General features: G+C 36.1%; 1 protein-coding gene across 1 annotated transcript; it reads left to right on the top strand.

Moving 5' to 3' along the window:
* Positions 1-8,004: 8,004 nt before the first annotated feature.
* LOC102032104 (long-chain fatty acid transport protein 6-like) lies at positions 8,005-24,589 on the top strand. Its single transcript, XM_005420881.1, has 10 exons — positions 8,005-8,482; positions 9,505-9,717; positions 10,494-10,652; positions 12,292-12,416; positions 15,684-15,878; positions 17,264-17,354; positions 19,578-19,776; positions 20,120-20,217; positions 22,053-22,183; positions 24,413-24,589. The coding sequence occupies exons 1-10, from the start codon at positions 8,005-8,007 to the stop codon at positions 24,587-24,589; spliced, it is 1,866 nt and encodes a 621-aa protein (XP_005420938.1).
* The last annotated feature ends 891 nt before the right edge of the window (positions 24,590-25,480 follow it).

Here is a 25,480-nt window from a genome sequence, read left to right as displayed (position 1 = left end):
CTCTACACCCGGTGAGCTAGCACAATGCTTATTCTTCAAAATCCACTGACCCGTGGAACTGCACCATGTCCATTGTGTAAGAAGGAGAGCTGGAAGTCCACCAGCCCCAGTGTTCTGCCAGTTTCACTTGGTGTCAGTCAGCACTGGGGTTTCGCACCAGTAAGGATCACCAAAAAGACCCCTAGGACAGAAGAAAGCATGCATAAAGGGGAAGGAAAATGTGCCCATGATTTTGGGGAAATTATTATCATATTTATGTTTATTTTGGAAAAATCAATATGAATATGTATGTAAAACACAGTATATAAACAGAGACTTTCCCTAACTCAACATGCACAGTGTTTGGAGGAGATATCCCCTTGCACATCCAGCCAAGTAAAGAATGCCTGATGCCTGCTTCTTAATGAATACTGGTGTTAAGGAAATGGGGATTTTTACTGAATTTTTTGCAACACTGAGATGTTCCTGAGTGACAGACTGTGATGTCGGCTACTGACTTTCCCCAAGTGATGCATTGTGACCTTACTGCTTTATCTGGGCACCAAGTCTCACCCAGTCAGCTCATGCCTGGACTCCAGCTGAGTCAATTCTTGAGGGTTGGAGTGTTGAGTGAGGCCTTTGGTGCCAGTGTTGTTTGAGGGGAGTTTTTTTATTGCTGGTCTTACTGTCCAGCTCCAGATCCATCAGAGGAACTTCCTCAGCCTTGAGAGGTTCAGGCAGCTGAGGCACCCAGGAGTGCCAGGTATGATATTGTTGTTCCCCCAAAGGCAAATGTTCCCCAGCTTCAGACCTGCATCTCTGCAGCTGATCCCGGGCAGATGTTCCCAGACAGAAGTCTTCAGGGCCAGGCTGTGTTCCAGTGCTCATCACTCCAGGGCTTATCCTCACCACACGCTCTGCCATCCTGGGGTTTTGCTTTCGTACCAGCCTGCATTGCTTGTTGCAAACTTGCTGTAGCTGATGCCGTGTGAAGGCTGACCTAGAGCAGAGATTAGACAGAGTTAAAGAATAAAGTAGGTATTTATTAAGAGGACGGATCCACCTTGTGCAGCACAACCCAACAGATCCACCTTGTCCAGCACAAGCCAAAATGGCCACAAAATGGACCGCAGATCTCGGGGTCTCACACTATTATAAGTTTTGGTCCATTAGCATGTTGGAGCTAATTGTCCAATTAGAGCTTTAGCCCATGAAGTCCCATCCTTCTTGTTTTCTCTCTTTAGTCCACCACTGTTTATGCTCTTGGGCCTGAGGTCTGGATCAGCTGTGCTTGGGTCCTCAGCTAAAGAAGCAATTGTTTTGGCTACCTACTGTGTGTAGAGAGCTTACTATCCCCTAATATGAAGCCTACACTTACATACTAAAGCAGAACAGAATCTGAAAAATATAAAAGCTAAAACCTGAGGCATCATAGCAGCAACAAGATCCCTCCTACAGAGAGTCATAACTTCTCTCTGCATCCCCCCCAGGGCCATACTCTGCCAGGCCGGGAGCCAAAAAGTTCAGCAAGGGGGAAGCACACAGTCCTGCCCCTGAGGACAGACCGCTCCAGGCACCTGCACGTTCAGCTATCCAGCAGGACACCCAGCTTTGCAGACAAAGCCCTGGAGGTCGTGCCAGGCACCAAGCTGATCAGAAGCCAGCAATGTGCCCTTGCCACTAAGGTGTTCTGGACTGCTTTAGGAGTTTTGCCAGCAGGATGAAGCTGATCCTTTACCTGGAGCACTGTGTTCGGTTCTGAGCTCCACAGCACAAGAGAGTTGCACGTGCTGGACAGAGTCCAGCAAAGTGCCGTGAAGATCATCAGGGGACTGAAACATCTCTCCTGGGAGGATAGGCTGAGCAAGCTGGGATGGTTCAACCTGGAGAATAGAAGGTTTGGAGAGGATCTGATCAATGTGCAAAAAGGCCTGAACCTCAAAGGTCCTAAAAAGGATGCTGCGAAGAAGATGGAGCCAGGCTCTTTCCAGCAGTGTCCTCTGACAGGAGAAAGAATATTGAACAGGGCCCTGGGCAACTGACTGTGTGTTGCCCTGCTTGAGAAGGAATTTCAACTAGATGACATCCAGAGATCCCTTCCAACCTCAACCTTTGTGTGATTATGTGAAAGAATTTATGTAAAGAATGTAGTCTAATAATTTCATTTTGGAGATATTAAATAGGAAAATAAGGAAGGTAGCACAATTCTGCTTTACTTATGCTTGTTAGTCATCTGCAGGACACATATTGGAATGTAGGATACAAGTCCAGTTTCTGCTACTAGGTAAATGAGTGAAATCTAGGACTGCTAGGAAAGACTCAAAGCCATTTTGCTACAGAATAAATGCTTTCTTTCTCTTCTGCTGATTCTTTTTCAGTTTAAATTCTTCTGTCTTCTTAACCTTACTTTTTACTTCCCAATGTTGTCCTTGTTTTCAATGATAAAAACCACAACCTTTAAAACAATTTATTCACAAGGAAACCAAAACAGTAACAAAATCACAAACCACTTTTTCTCTTATTAGAAAGAAGCCAAATCTTCCCTCTGCTTGACCCTTCCTCTAAGCCATTTTCTTCATGTTCTTCTTTTTTAACAGATGAGTCATGTTTTCAGGCTGTCTGCTCCATAGTAATCTTCTTCCCTTTACAGTGTCTTTAATCTTTTTCTCCAGTCAGGAAAATAGTCCAATCTTTCCATAAAGTGCCAGGGTACTGTATGACCAGCTCAAAATTATGTCCTCCAAATGGAGTAAACAAAATAAAATATGTATGTAGTATGTGAATTAAATGACGTCCATTACCTTAACTAATGCATTCTAATATAATTAAATAATGTGAGCTATTATGCATTAAAAGAAAAAAAGAGAGAGTGAAAAAAGTAATTGCCTATAGATTTTCTAATAACTGAATGCCATAATTATGCATCAGGAAATATTCATATATATATATATATATATAAAAGATATGTCTAATAAAAAATTTAAAATGCACAAACAGGAATCAAGCAATCCACATGTATTCAACAATCTTTTAAAAAGCTGTCTAGCTTGTACTTTTGAGTTGCAAAAATTAGGAGGTTGGTCCACATGATTTAAACTGCCAATCAACTGTGTGTATGTTTTCATTAATGTAACCTTATCTACTTCCTCGATCAAGTACACTGCCAGTGCCACGTAATATAGTGTCCTTTTTCAGCATTTACATTGTATAATAAGGATGTAAGGAGATTTTTTTTTATATTTGTATGACTAAACTTTAAAAATGTGTTAATCATAAAAGGCTTTTGTTCCTGTTGTGTAGACTACATGACAATGCTGACAATGTTACAGCCATGTTTGCTGTGTACTGTATATACTGTATTTAGCAGCATATGGAAACATCACTAAGTTGCTGCTATTGCACTGAAACAGTAATTTCAACAGATTAGTCCTTTCCCTCGGTACAACCCTATGTCTTGCTGCTTATCATCCTTTTAAGCATATAAACCAGTAGTGCATAATTGACTTCTTAATCTTTTAACAATTAACTCTCAATACAGACAGCAAATACACTTTGTTCCAAAATACAGTGTCCAACTCCCTTTCCCTCACATGCTTCAAGACAGCTGCAAAGCAAGGAGATACAGAGCTGGGGACCTGTGATATCCAGGGGACAGAAAGGAGTCTTTACCTGTATGTCTAGGCACGCAGTCGCCAGTAACACAGTCTAGGTGTGGAGCTTCAAGAGAACATCTGCTCTGACTAAACAAAGGTTTTCAGACAACCCATGCAATCTTCCTGCAAGGGATACACAGGGGCAGAAATTATCTAATTGCTTACAGGACATTAATCAGCATACACAGGAAAAAAGGTTGGTAAGCAAATGCTTTCCTTTTTCATTCAGATACTGGAAAAAGAACTGGGTATAAAATTGGCTGAATTATAATATCAGCTTCTGTTTAAAGATAATTTCTTATTTTACATAAAACAATGTCCAGTGCATGCATCAGAAGTCAATTTAGAGATATTGTTTTGTTTGCATGCATTAAAATTTTCTGAAGCTCTGCTTCAATCAGAGAAACATCTCAGTCTATTCCTACTAATTATATGGTGATCTTCAAAACTCAGATTTTGCTGCCTGTTGGTTAGATTGCTTTTAGCAAAGGTAACATGTTGTTTCACTGAAACAAAGCTGATGGATGACTTGGAAGACAGAATTCTTACCATAATTCTTGGAAAATATTTGGGCTTTCTGTATTTAGAAACCTTCCCTGTTTGTCATTATTCATTTGGTTACCAGAAAATAATGAAAAATAGCCCATTGTGTATTTTGATACCACTGACTACTTCCTTTTGAATTTTATTTCATTTTCTAAAAAGATAGTTAAGAATACTTCATAAATACTTTAAAATATCAGTTCTCATTAAAAGGAGATGTTTTCAATCCTTGTGATTGCAGAGGAACAGCTGAAAAGAAAAAAAAAAGGACAAAGAAACCAGAGAGAGTAAGTAAACAAAACCCTGCTTTTCCCTGCTTTCTGACTCTATGGAACAAAAAAGCCTTGACAAACCAAACCTAGTGAATTTGGTGACCAATTTCAATTAATTAAATTGAAATTTTGTGCTTGCAAATTTCAAAGCAGAGGATGTGTGACAATTGCTCAAAACACTAAGTCTTTTAAAATACTATTTCCATCTTGCAAAGCTCATATGAAAGAAAGTCTTGTAAGCAGTTTTAAGGTCATTGTAGCATTAACTATGAGGGCAGTTACAGAAAGTCTTTGTTTCTCAGGTATTTCAGAGGCATCTCAGGTGGCTTAGAGAACTAGGACATGAAGGCATAGAGGCCAACACACAGGGCTGTTTACATTCCCCTGGGACTGGAGAACATGTCTGGATAGTCTTGCTGGACCTTTAAACGACTGAATGATTTTTGTGCTATTGCTCTCTCCAGTACATTCTTTGTGTCCCAGAGTTACCCTTCTTGTACAAACAAAGCTGCAGACGTGTCATAGCCTGTGTCTAAGGTGGCAGCTCTGTTGTCCTGTTTTCCTTTTCTCTAACAGAATAATGCCACATCAGAACCAGGCAAAGAGAAAGGGAGTTCCAACTGAGAAGAGCTGACAGCCAGTTTCCATTGGATTAATACTTCTTTGGCATAGAATGCTCTCAACAAATAAACAGATTAAGACTAAGGATTGGAAATAACCAGACTGCACATTAATTAAAATCAGGCTTAAGGAATTACTTAAGTTATTTTAAGACAATTGTTCAAATGCACTTTCCAAGACTTCAGAGTAAATTTACCAAAGACAACATGAGAAAATATCCTAGAGCATCCAAGGCTGGATGGATCTCTGAGCAACCTGGTCCAGTGCAAGGTGGTCCATGGCAGGGAGGCTGGAATTAGGTCATGTGTAAGGTCCCTTCCAACCCAAACAATTCTGTGATTCTATAACTCTTTCTGGACTTATTGGACTAAGTTTATTTCTGACCATGCTAAGATAAAAATCTCAATACACGAGAAAAAAAATTCCACTTCATGGAAACTTCGTGAAAATAATGCAAACAAGAGATAACACAATCAGATTTCATACTTTGACAGACAGCCTCTAAAAAACCCAAATGCACCAAACAACCGAACCATGCCAAAACTCGACAGTAACTTAGTACCTGATATTGTGAGAAGGATACAAAAGGTTTGGTTAGACTGCAAATTAAGCATGCATTTAATTCCTCCTTGGAAACAGGTGGTTTGCATTTACAGCAAAATCAAGATCTACTTATCACAGTGTGTGATTTTTTTTTCCAAAATGTTTTGAATTTGTCTAAATTTGAGAAAACATTTCATTGTTCTGAGCAGCCCCTTCATTTGGAGTGTAATTTAATTTCCTGTGCATGTACTTCTGTGAATGCTTTGGAGAAACCTTTCAAACAATAATCAGAAGCAAGCTTGGTTGTATTGCCAGAATACTGCAGTCAAAAGTAAGTATCAGGCTTTTAGTGCCAGGTGACAACAGTCTGCACTGCAGCTGGCTGTAGGACTGTAATCTCTCTCAGAGAGATGCGTGCTCTTTCACAATAGTCACTCGTTCCTAAAATTCATTCCTTTTCTATATGTTCTATATTTTCCCTTTAATTTTCTTTGTTTTCTTCTCCATAAACATTATTTCACCCAAACAATTCTAAAACAAGAATTTATGGGCCTTTCCAATCACATTCAATATGAAAAGGGTGAACCAAAACTAATCCTGACACAGCTTTGAGGACTAAATTTTTTCCCTGTAGACTGCTTATTTTTCTCTCTATTTTTTTTTTTTACTTTGAGTTCTTACTTATACACCATGGCTATTTTGTCAATAGAAGTAATATAAAAATGCTAAAAGAAAGCTAGAGCTGAAACCTGGTCTAACATCATCATCCCTTTTATTTATTTTCTCTTAAGATTATGTGTTTATTGGTTCAGTTTATGAAGTCTGCCAATTTGACTTTGCCTGGAGCTAAATTTACTGGTTGATTAATTTCACTGAATCTTGTGTGCTTGCATGTGGCAAAGAAAGCTGAGCAAAGGTTTCCAAGTCATAGACAAGCCATGACACTCAGGAGGTCCTCTGTTTGTGCCCTTGGCCATTAAACAATAACATTCTGAGAAAGGTGGAAAGGCAGTAAAGGAACCATATGAGCTAAAACAGAGGGTCTTTTAATGTCACATCCGTTGTAAGAATAAACTTGCAGCTACTCCAATTGTTTCTTAACATAGAAAGATAAGACTTCTGGCCAGAGAGGTAACAAAAGAATTGACTGATTTCAAGGTAACTAAAAATGTCTCTTTACAAATTGAAGACTTCAGAAATTGATGGGTTTAGAATTTTTGTTTAGAACATTAAAATATTGTACCTCACATGCTTTAACTTTATTTGTATGTTTATGTGCAATTAATGCCATGATGCTTTAATTTTTAAGCTGCTCTTTTACCAATACATTTCATATGCTTTATGGTACATACAAGATTTTGCTTGCTGCAAGAATTCCCCTGAATTTTACAGATATATTCATTGAATATTGTTTAAAATGTAAACAAGCTTGAGGAATATAACAAAAGTACAGCTTGTCAGTAAGATATTTCTAAACCCCATTTAGAAAAGCCTCTCAGTCTGCTGAAGTGTTCCTGAATCCTAGACTGTCACATAAGACATTTCAAATGTTTGTAGTAATCATAGCTGAAGCTTTAAAAAGGAGACTGGTCAATGCTATCTACATTATGCTCTAAGGATCTTGTATGATCTTCACAACTTCTCCCCTATGACTGTTTGAAAATATGACAATTAATTTTTGCCTGGAATACTTTACAGAGGTTAATAATTGTTAAGCTATAAAGGTTGTTTTCCAAACCTCAGTTTGTGTTTGTGCACGATTTTGTTTGAGACTGCAGGATGCTTTTGTAAATAATGTAAATAATATAAATATTGCAAAGTTATTATTCACCATTTATTGCAAATTCCAGAAAATCCTATGGTGAAAACTGGATACTTCAGTAGATGCAGAAGTTTCAGAGTATGGTGCCTGCAATTTGTGTATGCTTAGTCTGTTGATCAGACTGTTCAAACTTTTGGTCTCTAATGGTCTCAAATTCTATCTGTCCAGAAAATACAACTTAGGCAGCAAAGAATATTCGGCGAATCTTACAGAAGTATCGTACATAACAAACTTTCATATTTAACATATTATAGTACATGCCTGGCATGTTTGTTTTCACCTTGTTTTAGGATTTGCCATGGGACAGGAAAAAATATAGACATAGTTTGGATTACAATTTAAAAATCCTGCACAATCCTTTATTTACTCTTAACTCCCTTCTTCTTTTTTGTGGGTCCTTTTATTCTAGTAAAGGCCAATAAGGTATTTTTAACAGTTCTCAAATTAACTGCTGGAACTGTAATTAGCTTGTTAACTTTCAGTCTATGTCTTCAAACTCAGTGTTAATTATTATAATGTATGTATTTTATATGTCTGAGATCACTAAATCTATTATTGCCTAGCTCCAAACATGTTATACACGTGGATTTCAACAGTTGCTGGAGGAATAGTGATGCTGTGTGTCTCCCTGAAGATCTTTCTCCCCTATTTCTGGGCAGACCTGATCTACTTCTTGAGATGGAAGAGGTCAAAGGCAACAGTAAAAAAGTGGGCAAAAAACGGAATTCTCTCCATAATTGACCTTTTCAGGCAGACAGTAGAAAGAAATCCCCACAAGCCATTCCTTATCTATGAAGGGACGGTGTACACTTATCAGGATGTGGACAGGAGGAGTAACAGGGTAGCACAGGCCTTCCTGCACTATGGGAATCTGAACAAAGGTGACACTGTGGCCCTGCTGATGGGTAATGGACCTGACTTCATCCACGTCTGGTTCGGGCTAGCCAAGCTGGGCTTCATCGTGGCCTTTCTCAACGTCAATATCCGCTCAAGATCTGTTCTGCATTGCATTAATACATGCGCAGCAAAAGCACTGGTCATAGGAGAAGGTAAGTTCTGTGCTGTTTTTCACTTACTGCTCACTTTCTACTGTTTCCTGCTTTTATCAGACATAGAAGATCATGAGCCCTTCAGAGCTGCAAGCTCTTTATATATACACACACTTAAAAGAAGGGAAGAAAAGGAGGGGAAAAATAAGGAAAGAGATAGTGTTGTCTGAAAAGGAGGGAAAAGAGATAGTATCTACATAGTGTTGTCTGAAAAGGAGGGAAAAGAAATAATATCTACATTTCAAGAGTATAACCACAAAATAAGCCCCATGCAATTAATTAGTAGAATTAAAAATTTAAATCTGAAACTCTCCAAGGACAAGGTACCAGGAGCAATAATTGTATGTCTGCAAGAAAACAGCCTTGGGAGATACTTTAGCATAATTTCACTTCCATTTCTGTTTATTCATTTATATGGCTTATATAAAACTTCACTGACTACAGGAAGACACAGATTCTCTTTGTAGTTGTGATTTCCTTCAGCTCAAAATACCCACATAAAAATTTATGTTACTTTGTAACTATGTTAAGTAGCGATCCCAAGGTAGCATTGCTTGAAGCAAAGATTACAGCACAATGAGCTGCAATTTCATCTCTGTTTATAGCGCATTATGCAATACTAGGCAATTTATTTAACTTTCTACTTCTGTTTTCCCATCTTTTATACAGGTTGGCAGTACTAGCATAATTCCATATGAATCTGTGAGGGTATGCTATTTGGTATATGCACCAAGTTTCAGAACAAATGTGATTAAATTAAATCCTATATACCAGCATCATCAACTTAGTTAATGGTGTTTTATCAATTACAATTAAAGACACATGAGAAATATAGGGATATTAAACATTTTGATGATTTTTTCACTGTTCAGTATGCAGGTTAGCCCTCCTATGGCTGTGGTAGGTTTATACAGCAGTATGATATATCATTTCAATGCTAGTAATCAGGTCTGCAGTTGTATTTATTTTAAAAATTACCATGGGTTTTTTTGTTTGTTTGATTGTTTGTTTTAACTTGGCAGATTGTTTAGGATCAATAGAGAAAGAATTAATTTTGAATCTCTTGGAAAATAATGTTGCTGTCTGGCTGATGAGCGCCAGTTCTCCTTTCCAGCATGTTCACAGCCTACCAGACAAACTTGACAAGGTGCCTGATAATCCTGTTCCATCTCATCTTAGAGCTGTCACTGACACAAGAAACACAGCTCTGCATATCTTCACATCAGGAAGTACAGGTGAGGATATGTACTAACAAAGTACAGCTGCACTTCTGAAAATTAAGGCAGCATAAATTAAGCAAAAAGACACAAAAAGACAGAACTTGAATTTACAAATCAAGACAGGGAGGATTAATTTATTTAGAAGCACAGAAACACTTTAAAGTGTTTTTGCCATAGCAAAGAGTGTAATTTCAGTTACTGAACTTCTACATAGATACTCCATGGCTGAAATTAATTTCTTGAATATAAAGCAAATAAAGGTAGTCTCTAAGAGTTTCTCAGAAAGGAAGAACTGCAGAACCTCTGTTTCTGAAATAGGAGTTATTTTTAGAGTGGAAGAATGGGGAAATCTATCCACTAGTCATTCCAAACAACTTCATAGAAGTTATTTCAATTGCAAGTAGAAGCTGAGTGACACAGTGGGTCTCCAGAAGTTTTCCCATTCTCGCTTTCTGGCAAGGGAAACCAAATATGTATATTTGACCTGCACATGCCTGTGAAGGGTGTGGCCTTTGTCCCCCAGAAGAAGCAGACACGGCAGGGGGGTTGGGACTACATTGTCTTACACTATCATTATCCCTTCCAACCCTAACCATAGCTCCATGATTTACAGGCAGAAAGAGAGAAGGAGCTGAGAGACTAAGGATATATACTCATAAAACAGAGAAGAATAGGATGATGACTCAGAAGAAGGGACAATTCTCCCTCTACATTCCCAACATAATTTTACTTCAGCAAAATTATTAATGCATGCAGTACATTTGTAGTTATTTGCTGTTTCCCTTTGACAGGTTTCCCAAAAGCTGTTATCATCACTCACCGCAGAACTCTGGCTGCCTCCTTAGCATTGACTCAGTGTGGTGCAGTTTCTCAGGATATTATATATGTCACTCTTCCCTTGTACCACATCAGTGCTTCTCTTCTTGGCATCAGTGGATGCATTCAGTTAGGTAATATTTACCTTCTAGTGAAGTTCCATTAACTTGACAAGGCTATAACATGTTAGTATTAGGTGAATAACTTCTTGGTAACTCAAATATTATGTTTACCAGAAACCCTTTGTAATTTGATCATTTTTATCACCTCCCCCATTTGCAGGCAATACCTAAGGTATATGCATAATTTTTGAAGCTTAGAACAGACACTAATAGTTGTATAAATCCAGCATAAAATTACTTGAGGTCTGTGTATTGTTAGCATCACTGCATATATGCTGTAGGTTTAACCTGAAATCATACTTCTACTCTATGCCAAAAGTCTGTAAAGACATTCAGACAGGCATCTGTGGTTGATTTTTAGTGTCAGAAGCTACAAATGCATTGTGGAAGCCCAGCCTTCAGAGTAAGATTGACTAAATGTGTTGCAGAGCTTTTTCAGTCTCTTTGAGTAAGACCTACAGAGTTAGATTCATCATATTAAACTGAAAAACAGGAAGAAGGACAAAATCTCCCCTTATAAATTGATAATGGGAATTATTTGTGGAGAACTAGCAACCAGATATTTCCCAGGTATATCCTTCTTTTCTGTCATTAGAGTCTTGCCCAGCTGATGAGTTTTGGCATGCCAAGTATATAACTGGAGTGTTTTAAAAGACATGTCACTGTTTTGTTTATTCAGGAACAAGGCAGGCAGGCATGCTGGCTTACAGTAACTGCTGGCAAGACTGTTTCTGCCTAACAGAAACACAAAGGGGATGGGAAAATGAGTGTATGAAGAGGTTTGAGGGTATGAATTTTCTTGGAACAGAAAATGTAGGGTAGCATCTTTCTTAAGTGTTTAGATAGAGACCTAGCAGTCTGGGATTTGAATGACAAAGCTTTGAGGAGGGTGAGGCTGAAGAGCTCTGAAAGGTTTCAAGATCAGGGAGGAACAGTCAAGATGGGAAAAGTGGACTAGAAGGGATTCAAAATTTGGAAGGCCCTGGGAAACCTCACAAAAGACAAATAGGACTTGGGCAAAAAGGAATTTTTGAAAGGATAGAAATTTGTAAGTTTTTGACTGACAACACTTAGGAAGGGATAGGGTGGCAGATATGAGAGGGTAGAATGAAGTGGCTTTTGGAACAGAAAGCTCTAAAAGAACATCAGGGTCACAGAAAAGAAAACAGTGTTGATTCTCAGTTGCCAAGGAACAGAAAAAGGGGAATGAAATGGAGAAAACAAAGACAGCCCATTTCCTTTCCACCACTTATCACACAAATAGAGAAGCTGTGAGCTATCATTTCCCCCATTCCAAGATCTTTTTTTTTTTTTGGGTTAAACTAGTTCATGATCTTGACAGAAACAAAATGTTTAGGCTGTGACCTATTCCTAACAATGAGTGATCATTAAATCTTTGATTCTGTTGCTTCTGTTACTCTAAGTTTCTAGTTACTACTCAGAAAAAGAAGCAAGACTCAATTGTGCAAGTTTCATTTAACAGACAGATCCTGTTGGAAATAGTTTACAATTTATTTAATTAGCTGAATTTATAATTAACTGAATTAAGAGAATGATTACTTTTTTTTTTTTTTTGTTACAATAGTGGTAGAAGACAAGGGGTTTATTTTAAAGGTTATTTTGAAATTTCTTATCTGTTTTCATCACATAGGAGCGACCTGTGTTTTGAAGAAGAAATTTTCTGCGAGACAGTTTTGGAATGACTGTAGGAAATACAATATTACCATGTTTTTATATATAGGAGAACTCTGCCGCTATCTCTGCAATCAGCCCTGTGTAAGTTCCGTTTGCAAATGCAGCTTTGACATATAGCAAATCTGAAAGTCAGATAGATTCACTAATTTCTGAATAGTATCATATTTTCAATGTTTGATAGCTTTTTACAGTGTTCCTCGTGTCTTGTGTCCCTTGCTATTACCAATAGCAATCAAGTTTACAGCAGCAAACACAGTGGTGACAAAGGAACAAGCCTGGCAGGATAGGACACATACCCTGACACTCACAGAAGTGCCTCTGCAAAGCCAGGCTCCTTGGCTTTTCATCTGAGTGACCAGCAAGTCACAGGTCAGTCTGGAAAAGGTGTAAGCTGTAAAAGCTTCAGCATTCACAATGACCAAAAAGAGTTCGTACCAGATTGAATGATTAAAAAATTTCAGTGCTCTGTTCCAAAGTAATTGTTTATCAAGAGTGGCCTATTATGTTCAGCATTTAATGGATGATAGTTAATTTTTAACTTTGAAACTGATGAATGAGTTTTTATTAGTTTAAGTCTTTCCCTTAGAGGTCTTCCAAAGACACACTCTCTTACATGCCTGTATGTATGATGATGGATATATCTCCATGAAGCCAAAGTACTAACAGTGTGGTGCAAAATCTTGGTCCCCCCTGAGATAACAACCTAAAGATCATGATCAGGTTTGGAACAGAGTAAAATGTCATCAAACAGTGACAAGTCTGAAAATACTTACTAAGTTGCAACTCTCATTTCTCAATGATAGCTTGGTTAATTTTTTGGGAAAGCTTGGTTAATTTTTTTAATTTTAAGCTTGGTAGTTAGGATATTACTGAAGGGAGATGACAAAAAGTACTCCTACCTACCTCAGAAAACCTCATGTCCAAGCACAAAGTTCAAATTATCTCCAATGGTATTGGTCAGAGATTAATGCAAGGACTAGGAACAAGAAAATATCTGAAAGAATTCTCCAGGTGGTTTGAACAGAATCTTATTATTGGATGGTCTGGATGTAGGAGAGGGATCAAAGACAAAGAGCACTAAAGACTACAAGGCAGGATAGCTGTTGGCCAGAACTCAAGCCTGTACAAACAAGCCTGAAACAGAACTCAAGCCTGGCCAACGGCACCTACTGTATCAGTAGTCCACGGATCAAGAAACCACAAAGGAATAATTAGCTCGGCCAAACCAGTTGAATCAAGGTTTCTCCTGCAGGAAAAAGCAATGAGAAGTATATTTTCTTGACTCCATAATAAAAATTTAACAGGGAAGAAATATATACTTAACTGGCAGCTGGTAAGAGGGAAAAACAGAGATGGCCTGGATGAGTTGAGGAAGGTGAGGTTGCTAACAGGAGTGGATCAGGTACATCAGGATGTCTGTCAAGATCACATATCTTCCTAGACTATGACCACATATAACATATAACCAGATGTTATATACATATATATAACATCTAACCTCTACTGTACCACGCAGGTTCATCTACACTGAAAGAAACCCATGCAGGGTAATAGGTCTGGTATGGTTCAGGACTAGGACTGAACATGAGGGACCTCTTGGAGTATGCTCTACATCATGCACAGGGTGTCTGTCCTTCCCTCCTTTCACTGAGCATGCCCAGGTCTCACAAACTGAGAAATAGCATGGATTTGGAAACTAGGAGTCACTTGGGGATTTCTTCGTGTGGACAGAAACTCTGTGACTGAGTATGACAAAGAATGTTTTTAAAGGGAACCATATAACTTCTAAATAAAGACATTTAAAATTCAAGGTAGTTCAGGGAAATGTTGTAGATCATGCCTGCTGGACCAGGCGTGAACCAAGGTAAGAATAACAGTTTCTCCTATTGCTTGTAATCTCTCAAACTCTTGAGTTTTACTTCTAGTCTTACAGTATCATAAAATACTTTGGGGAAAAAATCAAAAACCATCATTTCATCCTGAAGACAAAGTGTTGAAGAAGGGACAACATTATGCATGAAGGAAGTCTCCCAGCCAACTTCCCACCTGGTTTAAAATTGAGTTGGATTACATACATGTGACCAAAAACATTTATTCCTTCAGAGTGACCATTAAAATTGGAAAAGAAAACACATCTGATTAGGCAGAAGCAGGGAATATCAAACTCCAGTTTCACTCCTGTGTTTAATAATGAGGCTCAGTTTGCATTATGGTTGATCCTGTCATGGCAAATAATTGATCTGCCATGAAATGCAGTTCTGGATCAAATGAAGTTGTCTGCTAATACATAGTTCACAAAACAATTTTATGCGAATGTTTTTGAAAGTCAAAAGTTTGCAACTCTGCTAAAACATTTCGGTGCAATTACAAGGCAAAGTTCCATCTTTAAACCACCTTAATATTATTTAGAAATCAAACATAATTTTACCATTTTAAAGACTGGAATAACACTGCAACAAAACCAAACCAACCATTTATTTGATTTGAAGAAACCATTCCTGTTGACCTGAAATAAGTTTAATTTCTTCTGACATTTAACCATAACAGTAACTTAATTACTAAATCCCAACTACAACTCCAAAAAAGTGAGGGCTTCTGAGAGTCTTGACCACAGTCCTATAGACAGGGGGCTGAGCATTCTGCTCCTATGCCAAAAGCACTTATGTGAGTAAACTTCTGAATAGTTTACCACAATAATTGCATCACTAATATGTAACAATAACACATTAGCAACTACATTTTGATTGCAGATTTTATTATAATCTTTTGATGAATCTGGATTTAAGATTAAAATTGAACTAATAATACAAGGTATTTTAAGCAACTTTGAGTTATTCTATTGCTTTTTCCGCTTCCATAAGGAACATGGCAGATGTGCAAAATTTTCTACTAAGTATCATTACAAAAAGAATCAACTTTTGTGTATCACAAGTGTTTTCTAAGGCACAATTTTGTTGATACAGGAAAACTTCTCTTTTTGGTGGGAAAGGAAATTCCATTCTATGGGAAATGGCACTTCCTTAAAATCCATTTATTTACAGCTAAAATCTTTTAAACTTTGTAATATACATCTTCTTTATAGCGTTCATAAGTGAAAATTCAAAGAATTACAGAAATAAAGTTTTCACCCTGCAAGAACCCCTCAACATCATACCAAGATTTCTTATGCTTTTCTGTTTTATTTTTAAAAAATCAACAACAACAGCAAAAAACCCCATTCTGTGAAGTATTTTAGTCAAGGTGTGAGTTCACAAATGAAAATTGTTCTGTTAGAAAGTGTTAGGTCAATTTTAGGTATTTAGATCCACTTTTCCAAGTTACAGGATGTTTCTTTTTGTCTGTTCACAGAAAGAAGAGGACAGAGTTCATGAAGTGCGCATCGCCCTTGGAAATGGTATTAGACCTTCTGTATGGAAAGAGTTTCTGATGCGGTTTGGCCCAGTTAAAATATTTGAATTCTATGGGTCCACAGAAGGAAGTCTTGCTTTCCTGAACTATACTAATAAAATAGGAGCTGTGGGCCGTGCTGGCATCTTCTCAAAGGTAATTTGATAATCAATCACCAATCAACCAATTAACCAGACATTAATTTTAAAAAAATTTAAAAGGCATGGGAAAGGCAGAAATCATAAAGAACAGGAAGGAAGAAAATGCTTCCTTCTTTCCAGATACAATAATAATAATAATTGGTTCATGAAAACAGAAGCCTTATTCTCAGCCACTTCCTTGACTCTATTCTCTGTTCATATATTTTGAAGCCAGAGTAAATATACACAATGAGTACATAGAAGCTCGTGTACGCAAGTTTTCCCCCAAAATATATTTTAAAAACTCCAAACTGTCTGTATAGAAGTGACTACCCAAAGGACTGGGTAATGACAATTCTTATTAAAGTTTACTAATCATCCTGAAACCCACATATAATAAGTGATGAGGCCAGAAACTAGTTTTGATTTGACTTTTGGTATGAATCAGGAGACAGATATTCCAAAGCAACTTTTACAAATTTGTTCTTTGGCTGCATCTCCACTCATTAGAACTAGCATCACATTTTCTCTGAAATACAATTAGCAATACAAAAAAAATCAAAATTCTCAGCAAATAGAGGAGAAAAATATTAATCTCAAAATATCAAAGCTATACATTTACATATACAACCACTGTTTAAACTCTCCGTGTTTCTACCATAAAAACACCCTGACAGTCTTAAATGCTTTTCCAATTTGTACAGTTTCTGTGAATCATGAACATTATACTACAATGAAATACTATTCAAACAATACTAAAGATTCAGATTAGTTAAGATCAAGACCAGATTAATGACTTCCAAATGATTTCTGCTTTTTATCTGAGATGCCAAAAATGCCTTGGCATGATGATGATAACAACTCTGCAAGACTTTCAATCTTCTAGCAATCTTAACTATGTGGATGGAGGATTGAGGCAAGAAAGACTAATCAGGTCATTAAGTTGAAAGTTTCCATTTGCATCCGTCTGGTGTAATTTTTGAGATGTCTGTAAATTTATTTTGGATTTTTTTTGGTCAAAGAATCATCTTGATTTGCATTCCGGCAATATTAGAAATGGATGGCAGTTTTAAAGCAAAACTGACAATTTGATCAAATGCACTTTATCCTTCATATAAATTATTTGAATCTGACCCTACTCTTAGGCAAGGGCTTCTTTTTATCAGTAAAGGAGATGAACACTCACCTGTATATGCATACTTAGTGTTGCTTATCATGATATAAACACTTTCTGACAATTGCCTCTTAGAATACTGTCAGTTTATTTCAGGCTGTCTCAAGTCTCCAAAAGTCAATAGGGACTATTCATTAATTCAAAGCAATTTTTGTCAAATCTAGAAAATTAGTAAGAAAGAGGCGGTTTTAAGTATGGCATGTGTGCTTCTTTTCTTCTTTTTTTAGTTTCTACATTCTTTTGAGTTGTTGAAATATGATGTCTGGAAACAAGAACTTATAAAAGATGAAAATGGAAGGTGTAAGAAAGCACCCATAGGTAAGGAAAAATATTAGTTATCTATTAACTAACAGATAATTCAATTTAGAGGATGATACTTTGGTGAGCAATAGATTTTTGACATACACCTAGAACTTGAAAATAGAAAAAATAGGAAAATAGATCCAAACAGAGATCTGTTGCTAATATATGCAATCATATATCAAAATATTTATAAATTAACCCAAAATAAAGAATTACAATCATATAAGAACACTAGTAATATTTGGGACCCATAATATTTTTATTCTCACTTGAGAAGAACTTGTTCCTATTCCTGGAAAAATCAGATTTTTTACTGCTTCTTTTTTTTTTATGGGAAAAAAGAAAGATACAGTAATTCCCAGCTATCTTGTGCTCTGAGGCCAGATGTTTAAAGATGCTTTCTAAGTTTCAGATTTAAAATTCTGATGAAGAACAGAAAAATTTCAAATTGTGGATCATATTTTTATAATTAGTGACAAAACCAGATTTATCATTTTAGTACCTAGATTTGCACAGACTTTCCAAACTCCTACTTAAAATGGAATACTCCATCTCAAAGAGTTGAAGCTCCTAGACTGAAAATAAAGTAGCCTCCAACTGAGAATATCCTTGAAAAAAATCCTGAAAACTGAGTCTCACCAAAGACAGAACTGCATTTATCAAAGCCACATCAAATATTCATGTGCCTGTGTACACATGCATGAATCCCTCTGTGTCAAAGTTATCAGTTCTAGGGAAAAGGTCTTTAACATCACTAGTTTTAGTATGTAGATTTAATTAGCATAGAGATAAAAATCCTGAGGGTAGAAGAGAGGTTTGTACAGATAACCTAAATGATAGCAGGTTATGATAATGTCAGATCTCAATGACACACAGTAGTACTGGTCATCAAATCAGCAATTATTATTGCTTATATTTGATAATATAGAATAGAATAGAATAGAATAGAATAGAATAGAATAGAATAGAATAGAATATGGTAGTAGTACTGGAAAAAAAAGTAGCAATCTTCTATTTTTTCTGATAAAATATTATTTGCTGACAATATCCAAATCAAGAAAAACATTTTTTTTTTCTTGAAAAGAGCTTGCTTCCTCACTACAGTCACATTAGAAACTGCACAAAAAATTATTGCCTTCTCAGTGAAATTGATAAAATTCCCAGTTTCATGACACAACTAGAAAAATTTTGCAGGTTATTACACATATTTTTTAGGTAACTCTGAAGCTGTCACCGCATGCAATGTGAGATAGTAATGACAGTAAATTCACAAAAAGGACTAGAGGATCCTTCTGTAAAAATGACTTGGGGTTAGAGCAGCTCCTTTTTGTTTGGTTGTTCTTTTGTTATAAATTATGCATTGTATTTGCAGCAATGTCAGCTCCTCTTCTGAAAGGTAGTATGGGCTTTCATTCCATTTTCCATATTGAATGTTCAAAAAAATGAAGAGGATTAAATGTAGGATGCAGAGATACAGGTATGAAGAAAATTATTTGTTAGAAAACATCTCCTTACATCTTCTGAAGGAGTAAAATAAAAGTTTTTCAAAGATGGAATTATCTTTTAACCTCAGGAGCACATTGAGAACAAAGCCAGTAGTTATCACAGATAAAGAATAATAAAAAAAAACATGTTTAAAGGGCATTCTGAGTCAATTCCAGTGCAGTCAATGGAAGTTTTGTCCTTGTTATAAATAGGACTTAGGCAGCAACAAGGAGTGATGCCCAGTGGGGGTATGCTTCAGACCCCAGAGACCCCTTGATGATCAGGGGCGCACATTGTGGATTACAACTTGTTTTGTCACACCAGCACACCAGTGCTAAGGCTGTAGCATCCCTATCCTCTGGAAAACCTCAAAGCCCTCAAAAATCTTAGGTACTATATATTTTGCCTCTACATATATTGTTTGACTACCATCACCCTTTTTTAATGACATAAAGACAAAGGATACAAAAAGATAAATCATCTTTTCGATGGGTAAATGCTTTTACCAGGTAAGTGATGTACAACACACTCCAAAGATCTCTTCCCTGTGGTCCAGATTTTTGGAAGATAAGGAAGTGAAATTATGTTCCCTCTTCCACTCACTCATTTCTTCTGTTCAGGGAAGAACTAAGGTAATGTAGCAATAAGACACATAAAACTGATGTGGCTTTCCAAAGGATTTTTAATATCATAATTTTTGCTCTTAATAGCTAATTCTATATATGTTTATTTTCCTCTTTTTATGGCCTGCAGGTAAACCTGGTCTTCTAGTTTTTCAAGTTACTGAGGATGGCCCATTTTATGGATATGTCGGAAATAAAGAAGCCTCAGAGAAGAAATTCCTGCGTAATGTGTTTGTGGAAGGAGATGTGTATCTTGACACAGGGGACCTCCTAGTGATGCATGAGGATGGGTTCCTCTACTTCGTTGACCGGGTGGGGGACACTTTCAGGTATAGCACAAAGTTAAGAGTAAATCCACAGAGCTTGGAAGAAATCACACCTATGCCGGCCTGGATGACACAGGTCAGACTCAAACATGATGAATATCAACTTTGTTTAAATAAAACCACTAAGGATAGGAATGAAGTCCACCAAAGATCACTCCAACATATTGGAATTTTTCAAATTTGGCACTTCTTGTATCACTGGGATTTCAAAAAAGATGGCACTAAACCAGAAAATGATTCTTCAGTTAAGAATGTAGCCCACATATTAAAAGTAATCCTCTGTCACATAGAGAATAAAACATGTGTAAACTAACATCTATATTAATATAAGAAATATTTTCAACAGGTGGAAAGGAGAAAATGTTGCCACTTCAGAAGTTGCAGAGATCATTGGTATGATGGATTTTGTCCAAGAAGTTAACGTTTATGGTGTAAGCGTAAAAAGTAAGACATTCCCTATAGTTTAAGAACATAAAATGAAGAGAGTAATTTCTTACTGTAACATTTCTGTTCTTGCAACTGCATGCATAAATACATGTAAGGATATAAGTAGTTTCAGATTGGCAATTCAGGCTTTTCTACAGTGTTTTGAAATTTCAGTTACAGCAAAATGCTCCATTTAATAAACATGACATGCTGAAATTTTGTAATGAATGGAAGAAAAATTTGGATAAATTAAAAATTGTAATACAGAAGTGAGAAATATGAAGTGAGAAATACAAAGTTATGAACTATGCAAGACTTCTCTTAGGCTACAGGCTTTCATCTGAAAAATTGTAAGATACAGTATATTAAAAGATAACATCTGAAACCACTATCTTATGAATACTGTCCAAGAACACATATATTTTTTATAATTGAAATGTTCTCAATCATATATGATGCTTCATAAAAATATACAATATCATGCTGAAAAGCTGTAGGAAACCAAATTACAGAATTTAAAAATTTCTCAGAAGATGCAGCCATTGAAGAATCAGGTTGAGGAAGAAAAACTTTTTGTGGTCTTGAGTAACTGCTCATTATTTCCTTTGGAGGCAAATAAAGTCTAGTATTAAAAGAAACTAGTCACATGAAGAAGAAGGTGTCAAGAGACAGCACTGAGAGATGGGAAACACAATGGGTTAAAGGAAAGAGGATACATAAAAATAAAATTAAAAGGCCATCATCTGAATGGTTGATCAGCAGGTGGCAGTCATGCACTGCATGCAAATAAAACTGTAGTCTAATGTTCAAAGCATCTCTCATAATCATCTACAGTTGGAGTTCATGGGGGCTCCTCGAAAGGGTTATTGCTACCTCAGGCAGTAAATAGCACATAAAAATGCTTCAAGATTCACATCAATTTTTGGTTGTAGTGTCAATAACATCTAGAGAGCATGGTCTTTCATATTTCTGTATTGACTTGAGTGTCAAATATTGCCATAACAAACTTCACAACATATCATCAGTTCAGTAACAGCAGATTCATTTTCAGGAAAAGGAATACCCATATTTTTTCCTTCCAGTGCCTTTAGGCAGACCTCAAGGCTGCTCTTTTTTCTGAACAGACTTAACTGTGGCAGCTGATTTCTTCCAACTCAGATATTTTGTCCACTTAAAATTTTTTCTTGTGTTTCAATAAATAGAATGCAGGAACTATGTCTGGTAAATATTTTTGAAAAGGGTTTTGCTTCAGTTTGCATGTCAAACGTAATTTGATGCCTATAATTTACTAGGAGTCACTTACCTTTTTTGTCACAAATTTGTCTGTGGGACAGAGTGCAAAGCACTCAGCACTGCCCTTAGGGCATACCATAGGCATTTAACTTTATGTAGAACAAGTACAGTCTCATACATGTTTATGTCCATCTATTGCATTAGTCTTTGTGTGGATGCACTCAGTTTGTTTTTTTGTTTGTTTGTTTTAAGGCTCCCTCTGATTCAATTAGGCCATTATGTTACCAGTGTTCAGGTAGGAATAAAACCTAGCAGGCAGTTCCAGCTACAGAGAATTCCCAATAAAAAGACATCAATGACTTTTTTTAATTGAATAAACCCACTGAAGGTAACTTTTAAAGTTCTCCAATACCATGTATAAATAAATTAAGTAAATAAAATATTATATACCTTATAAGTAAAATATCATACTTTATACTCAGTGATGTCTGAGAAAACAGACATGGATGGATATTTCACAATATAAATTTATTTGTTCTGAATATTACTAAATCCCCCCCAAATGTTACAAAACATTCACATATACTCTTACTTGTCATACTATTTTTCAATTTTTTTAGATTATGAAGGAAGAACAGGGATGGCAGCCATTGTGCTTAAACGTTACCACAACTTTAATGGAGAAAGATTTTATAAGCATATTGAGAACTTCCTTCCAAGTTATGCCCAACCACGCTTTGTGAGAATCATGGTAAGACAATGAGGTGTCTGCCACTTGTATTTATCTTCTGTCTGACTCGAAAATTGGTCACTTCAACCATGTAATGCAGAATGCATTTTACAAACAGTCTAAATAATTGAAAACAAAAGGAAATAGTAGCCTAAATTACTGTTCCTATGATTGTTATTATGATGAATTTTAGCAAATATATGATTAATTAAACTTGTATCTTGTTTTATGGATGCATCCATACCTAAGAATCCTAGATGGGATTAATAACTTTGCTGTTGGATTTTGCTTCAAAATTCTTTAACCATTGTTTTCTTCTAGTCAATAGAACACTAAGCAAACATATGTGTAGCCTTACTCATAAGAGTTCTTCTTATAACAGGGTGACGTGATCCATTTCAAACCTTTTCCTGATGTGGCTGTTCTTGAAGTGATTATTATCCACTGTTACTGACAAGGCACCAAAGAAATACTGGGTTATTTACAACAGATAGTAAAAGTTTTATGAAGATTTCCTAATGTGAGAATTAAAATGCACTCAATTGTTTTAGAGTACAAAAGCAGAACTGGGATACAATTCTTTTTTAAAGTCCACTTTAAAAGTACAAGGATTGTACCGCTTGTGAGCACACCACAGGCTGATCTGCAGCCAGGCAGGAGAGCATGAACTGCAGAGGGCAGGAAAAGGCTCCACATTACATCATCTCAAAGTTTGTAGCTCACAGTTTTCTACTATTAGGGGATGCTGAGAGGCAGTTTTGCTTTTCCTTAAATACTGATAAATAGTCATAAAGGTACAAATTGAAGAATTTAGAGATTGAGAAAACCTTTTTTTTTCACTAACAGATTACTGTACTAAGTAAATGTACCTTCACATGCAGTAACCATAGGTTATACTGTCTATGGTGCCTCAGGACATAACTGGTGTCTTCTGGGGAAAGCTTTTGGAACAGATCTGTCTTTACAGTTCCACTAGATTGAGTAAATCTATACAGTGCTCTAAGGTTTATATATGTGGAACCAATTAAACCTGTTTGCATTTATTTGTTCTCTGACTAAATCTTGTTTTAGGTAGCTGAGGAGGAGCCAAAGTAAACAAAGTTTCTAGCAGTATTAATTAACTAATATTTACATGCGTGCAAATTTTTATTAAAGGAAATAAATTCAATTTTATTCAAAAAAATCAAAATGAGAAAAAGTTGTTGCTTTGTAAAATGTCTTAGGGGAGTATAGCAGGATGAATGCTGAACTCAAAATTTTCTGTTTGGAAGAAAATTTAATCCCTTCTCTAAGCCCTGAGAAAGAGCTCACCCTAATCAACAGTGACAAACAAATACTTGAAATTCTCATGCAATATTGGATTAAAACCAAAATAATTCTTGAAAAATTTTCAGTAGTCCTTATGTAGGCTTTTTCTAATATAACTTGCAATTATGGTTGACTGGTTTTGTGCAAATCAGACAGACTGATTTTCTGTTCTCAGTATCTTCTACTTGATTCTAAAAGAATAGCAGAGGCACAGGGACCAGGATGCAAAAAACAGGGAACTCCAGGGCTCTGTTATGTTTTCCACCTGAGTTTTTTTAACTTCCTTCCAACAAGAACTAAAAAGTGGATCTTTTCAGTGTGGGAACTAAAACGAAATATTCACTGTATTGAAAACACATAAAAGTAATAACAATGCTTGAGAACAGTCTGTTTTAAACTTTTCTCTAAGTGTAAACAACATTTGAAAGGCGATTTATTCATATACCACTTCTGCTCAAATACACCAACCATTGTGTGCAGAACAACTTGTTCATGAATTGGCATTTTAATAATTGCTGTATAGAAACTCCTTATACAGGCAAATAAGATAAGAAGGCATTTAACATTGTTGGGTTTAATGTTTTAAATTAAGTTTAGCAGTAGGAAATAAGAAGAGAGCCAATACCACAAAATCAGTCAGCTCTTTGCATAGCGAACCAAATGTTCCATACTCTACTGATTTTGTGGTGGACTGCCCTAAAGAAAGTTAAAAGAAAATGCATATATTGAAACAGAAACTTGCCATCTTGTGTGTTGCTTTAGTGGGAAAATAAATAAGAAATAAAATATTCATTTAGATTTAGATTTCACTGTGCTTGTGAATCTGATAATTGTTTAACTGAAGAAATTGTGTGATCTATTTTATTCAGTAAGTACATCATAATTTCACTGATATAGACTGAAATGGAATATTGCACCTTACTTGAATTATTTCTTTTGTAGGATGTTATGCAAATTACTGCAACTTTCAAGCATCAGAAAATGCATCTGGCAAATGAAGGATTTAATCCAGAAATTATATCTGAACCTCTGTATTTCATGTATGAACCTGCACGTTCTTATATTCCTTTGACAAGAGAGATATACCAGAAGGTGGTTTCTGGTGAAATACATTTATAAAGCACAGAAATAAAATTACTCTATAATACAGAAAATTTCAGAAATTTCAATATATACTTCTAAAACCATTGCAGCAGGAGCCACTATGCAGTATTTGTTTTAAAAACACAAGATATTCAAATTAATCTTATAGTATTAAAATCTGTCACTTCCAAAGATACAGACACAATAGTTATGTGCATTGTGTAGGCTGCACTGCATCTGCTCATATTATTTCCTCACACATGGGCTCACATATGCAAATTTTTACTTTACATTTCTCACTGATTCAAATTATTTTTGAGCCACCATTATCTTAACCTAGCTGAATATTTTACACATACATTTTATGTAAAATGTACATTTTACATTTTAAAAAATGTACATTTTATTCTGACTCTGCTTTTAAAATTAATAAATATTTAAATCAATAATGTCCTAGCCATCAGAAACATAAGCAAAATACCGCACAAATGCTGCATGTAGACCTCAGTTCAATGTTTGACAATTATACAATGTAATATTTAATTGCAGTATTTTATGTGATGCTCAGCTTCAGACTTTTATGGAAAATAAACACTCAGTGGTGAAACATACTTGTAGTATTTAGTGTACATTATTTTCCACAATTTACACCATAACACAGGTTATTTGCAAAAATTCACGCTTGATGGTACATTATCTCTTCTTTAACTTAGCAGTTGTTATATTCCTGAAGCTGAGTTCTCATGAAAATGGGACAAAATTTACTATAGCTTCCAGGTTTTACTGGAAGTGAACATCTAGAAACTCTTAAAAGGAGCTAGAAAGTTTCAAAGGCATATCAGAGAATCAGATCAGAGAATATAACATTAGCATACCTGCTGGATGTACTTTCTTTGAGTATACGTATCTGGTTTCGTTTAAAAATCA

The sequence above is a fragment of the Geospiza fortis genome, unplaced genomic scaffold, assembly GCF_000277835.1.
Source record: "Geospiza fortis unplaced genomic scaffold, GeoFor_1.0 scaffold12, whole genome shotgun sequence".
NCBI lineage: Eukaryota > Metazoa > Chordata > Aves > Passeriformes > Thraupidae > Geospiza > Geospiza fortis.
Note: the sequence above shows the minus strand (reverse complement) of the source record. Positions and strands in the feature narration are given on the sequence as shown.

Coding starts and splice junctions, on each gene's coding strand:
- LOC102032104 (XM_005420881.1), top strand. CDS start 8,005: ATGTTATACACGTGGATTTCAACAGTTGCTGGAGGAATAGTGATGCTG. Junction 10,653..12,291: donor CAGTGGATGCATTCAGTTAG/GTAATATTTACC, acceptor TTCATCACATAG/GAGCGACCTGTGTTTTGAAG. Junction 20,218..22,052: donor TTATGGTGTAAGCGTAAAAA/GTAAGACATTCC, acceptor CAATTTTTTTAG/ATTATGAAGGAAGAACAGGG.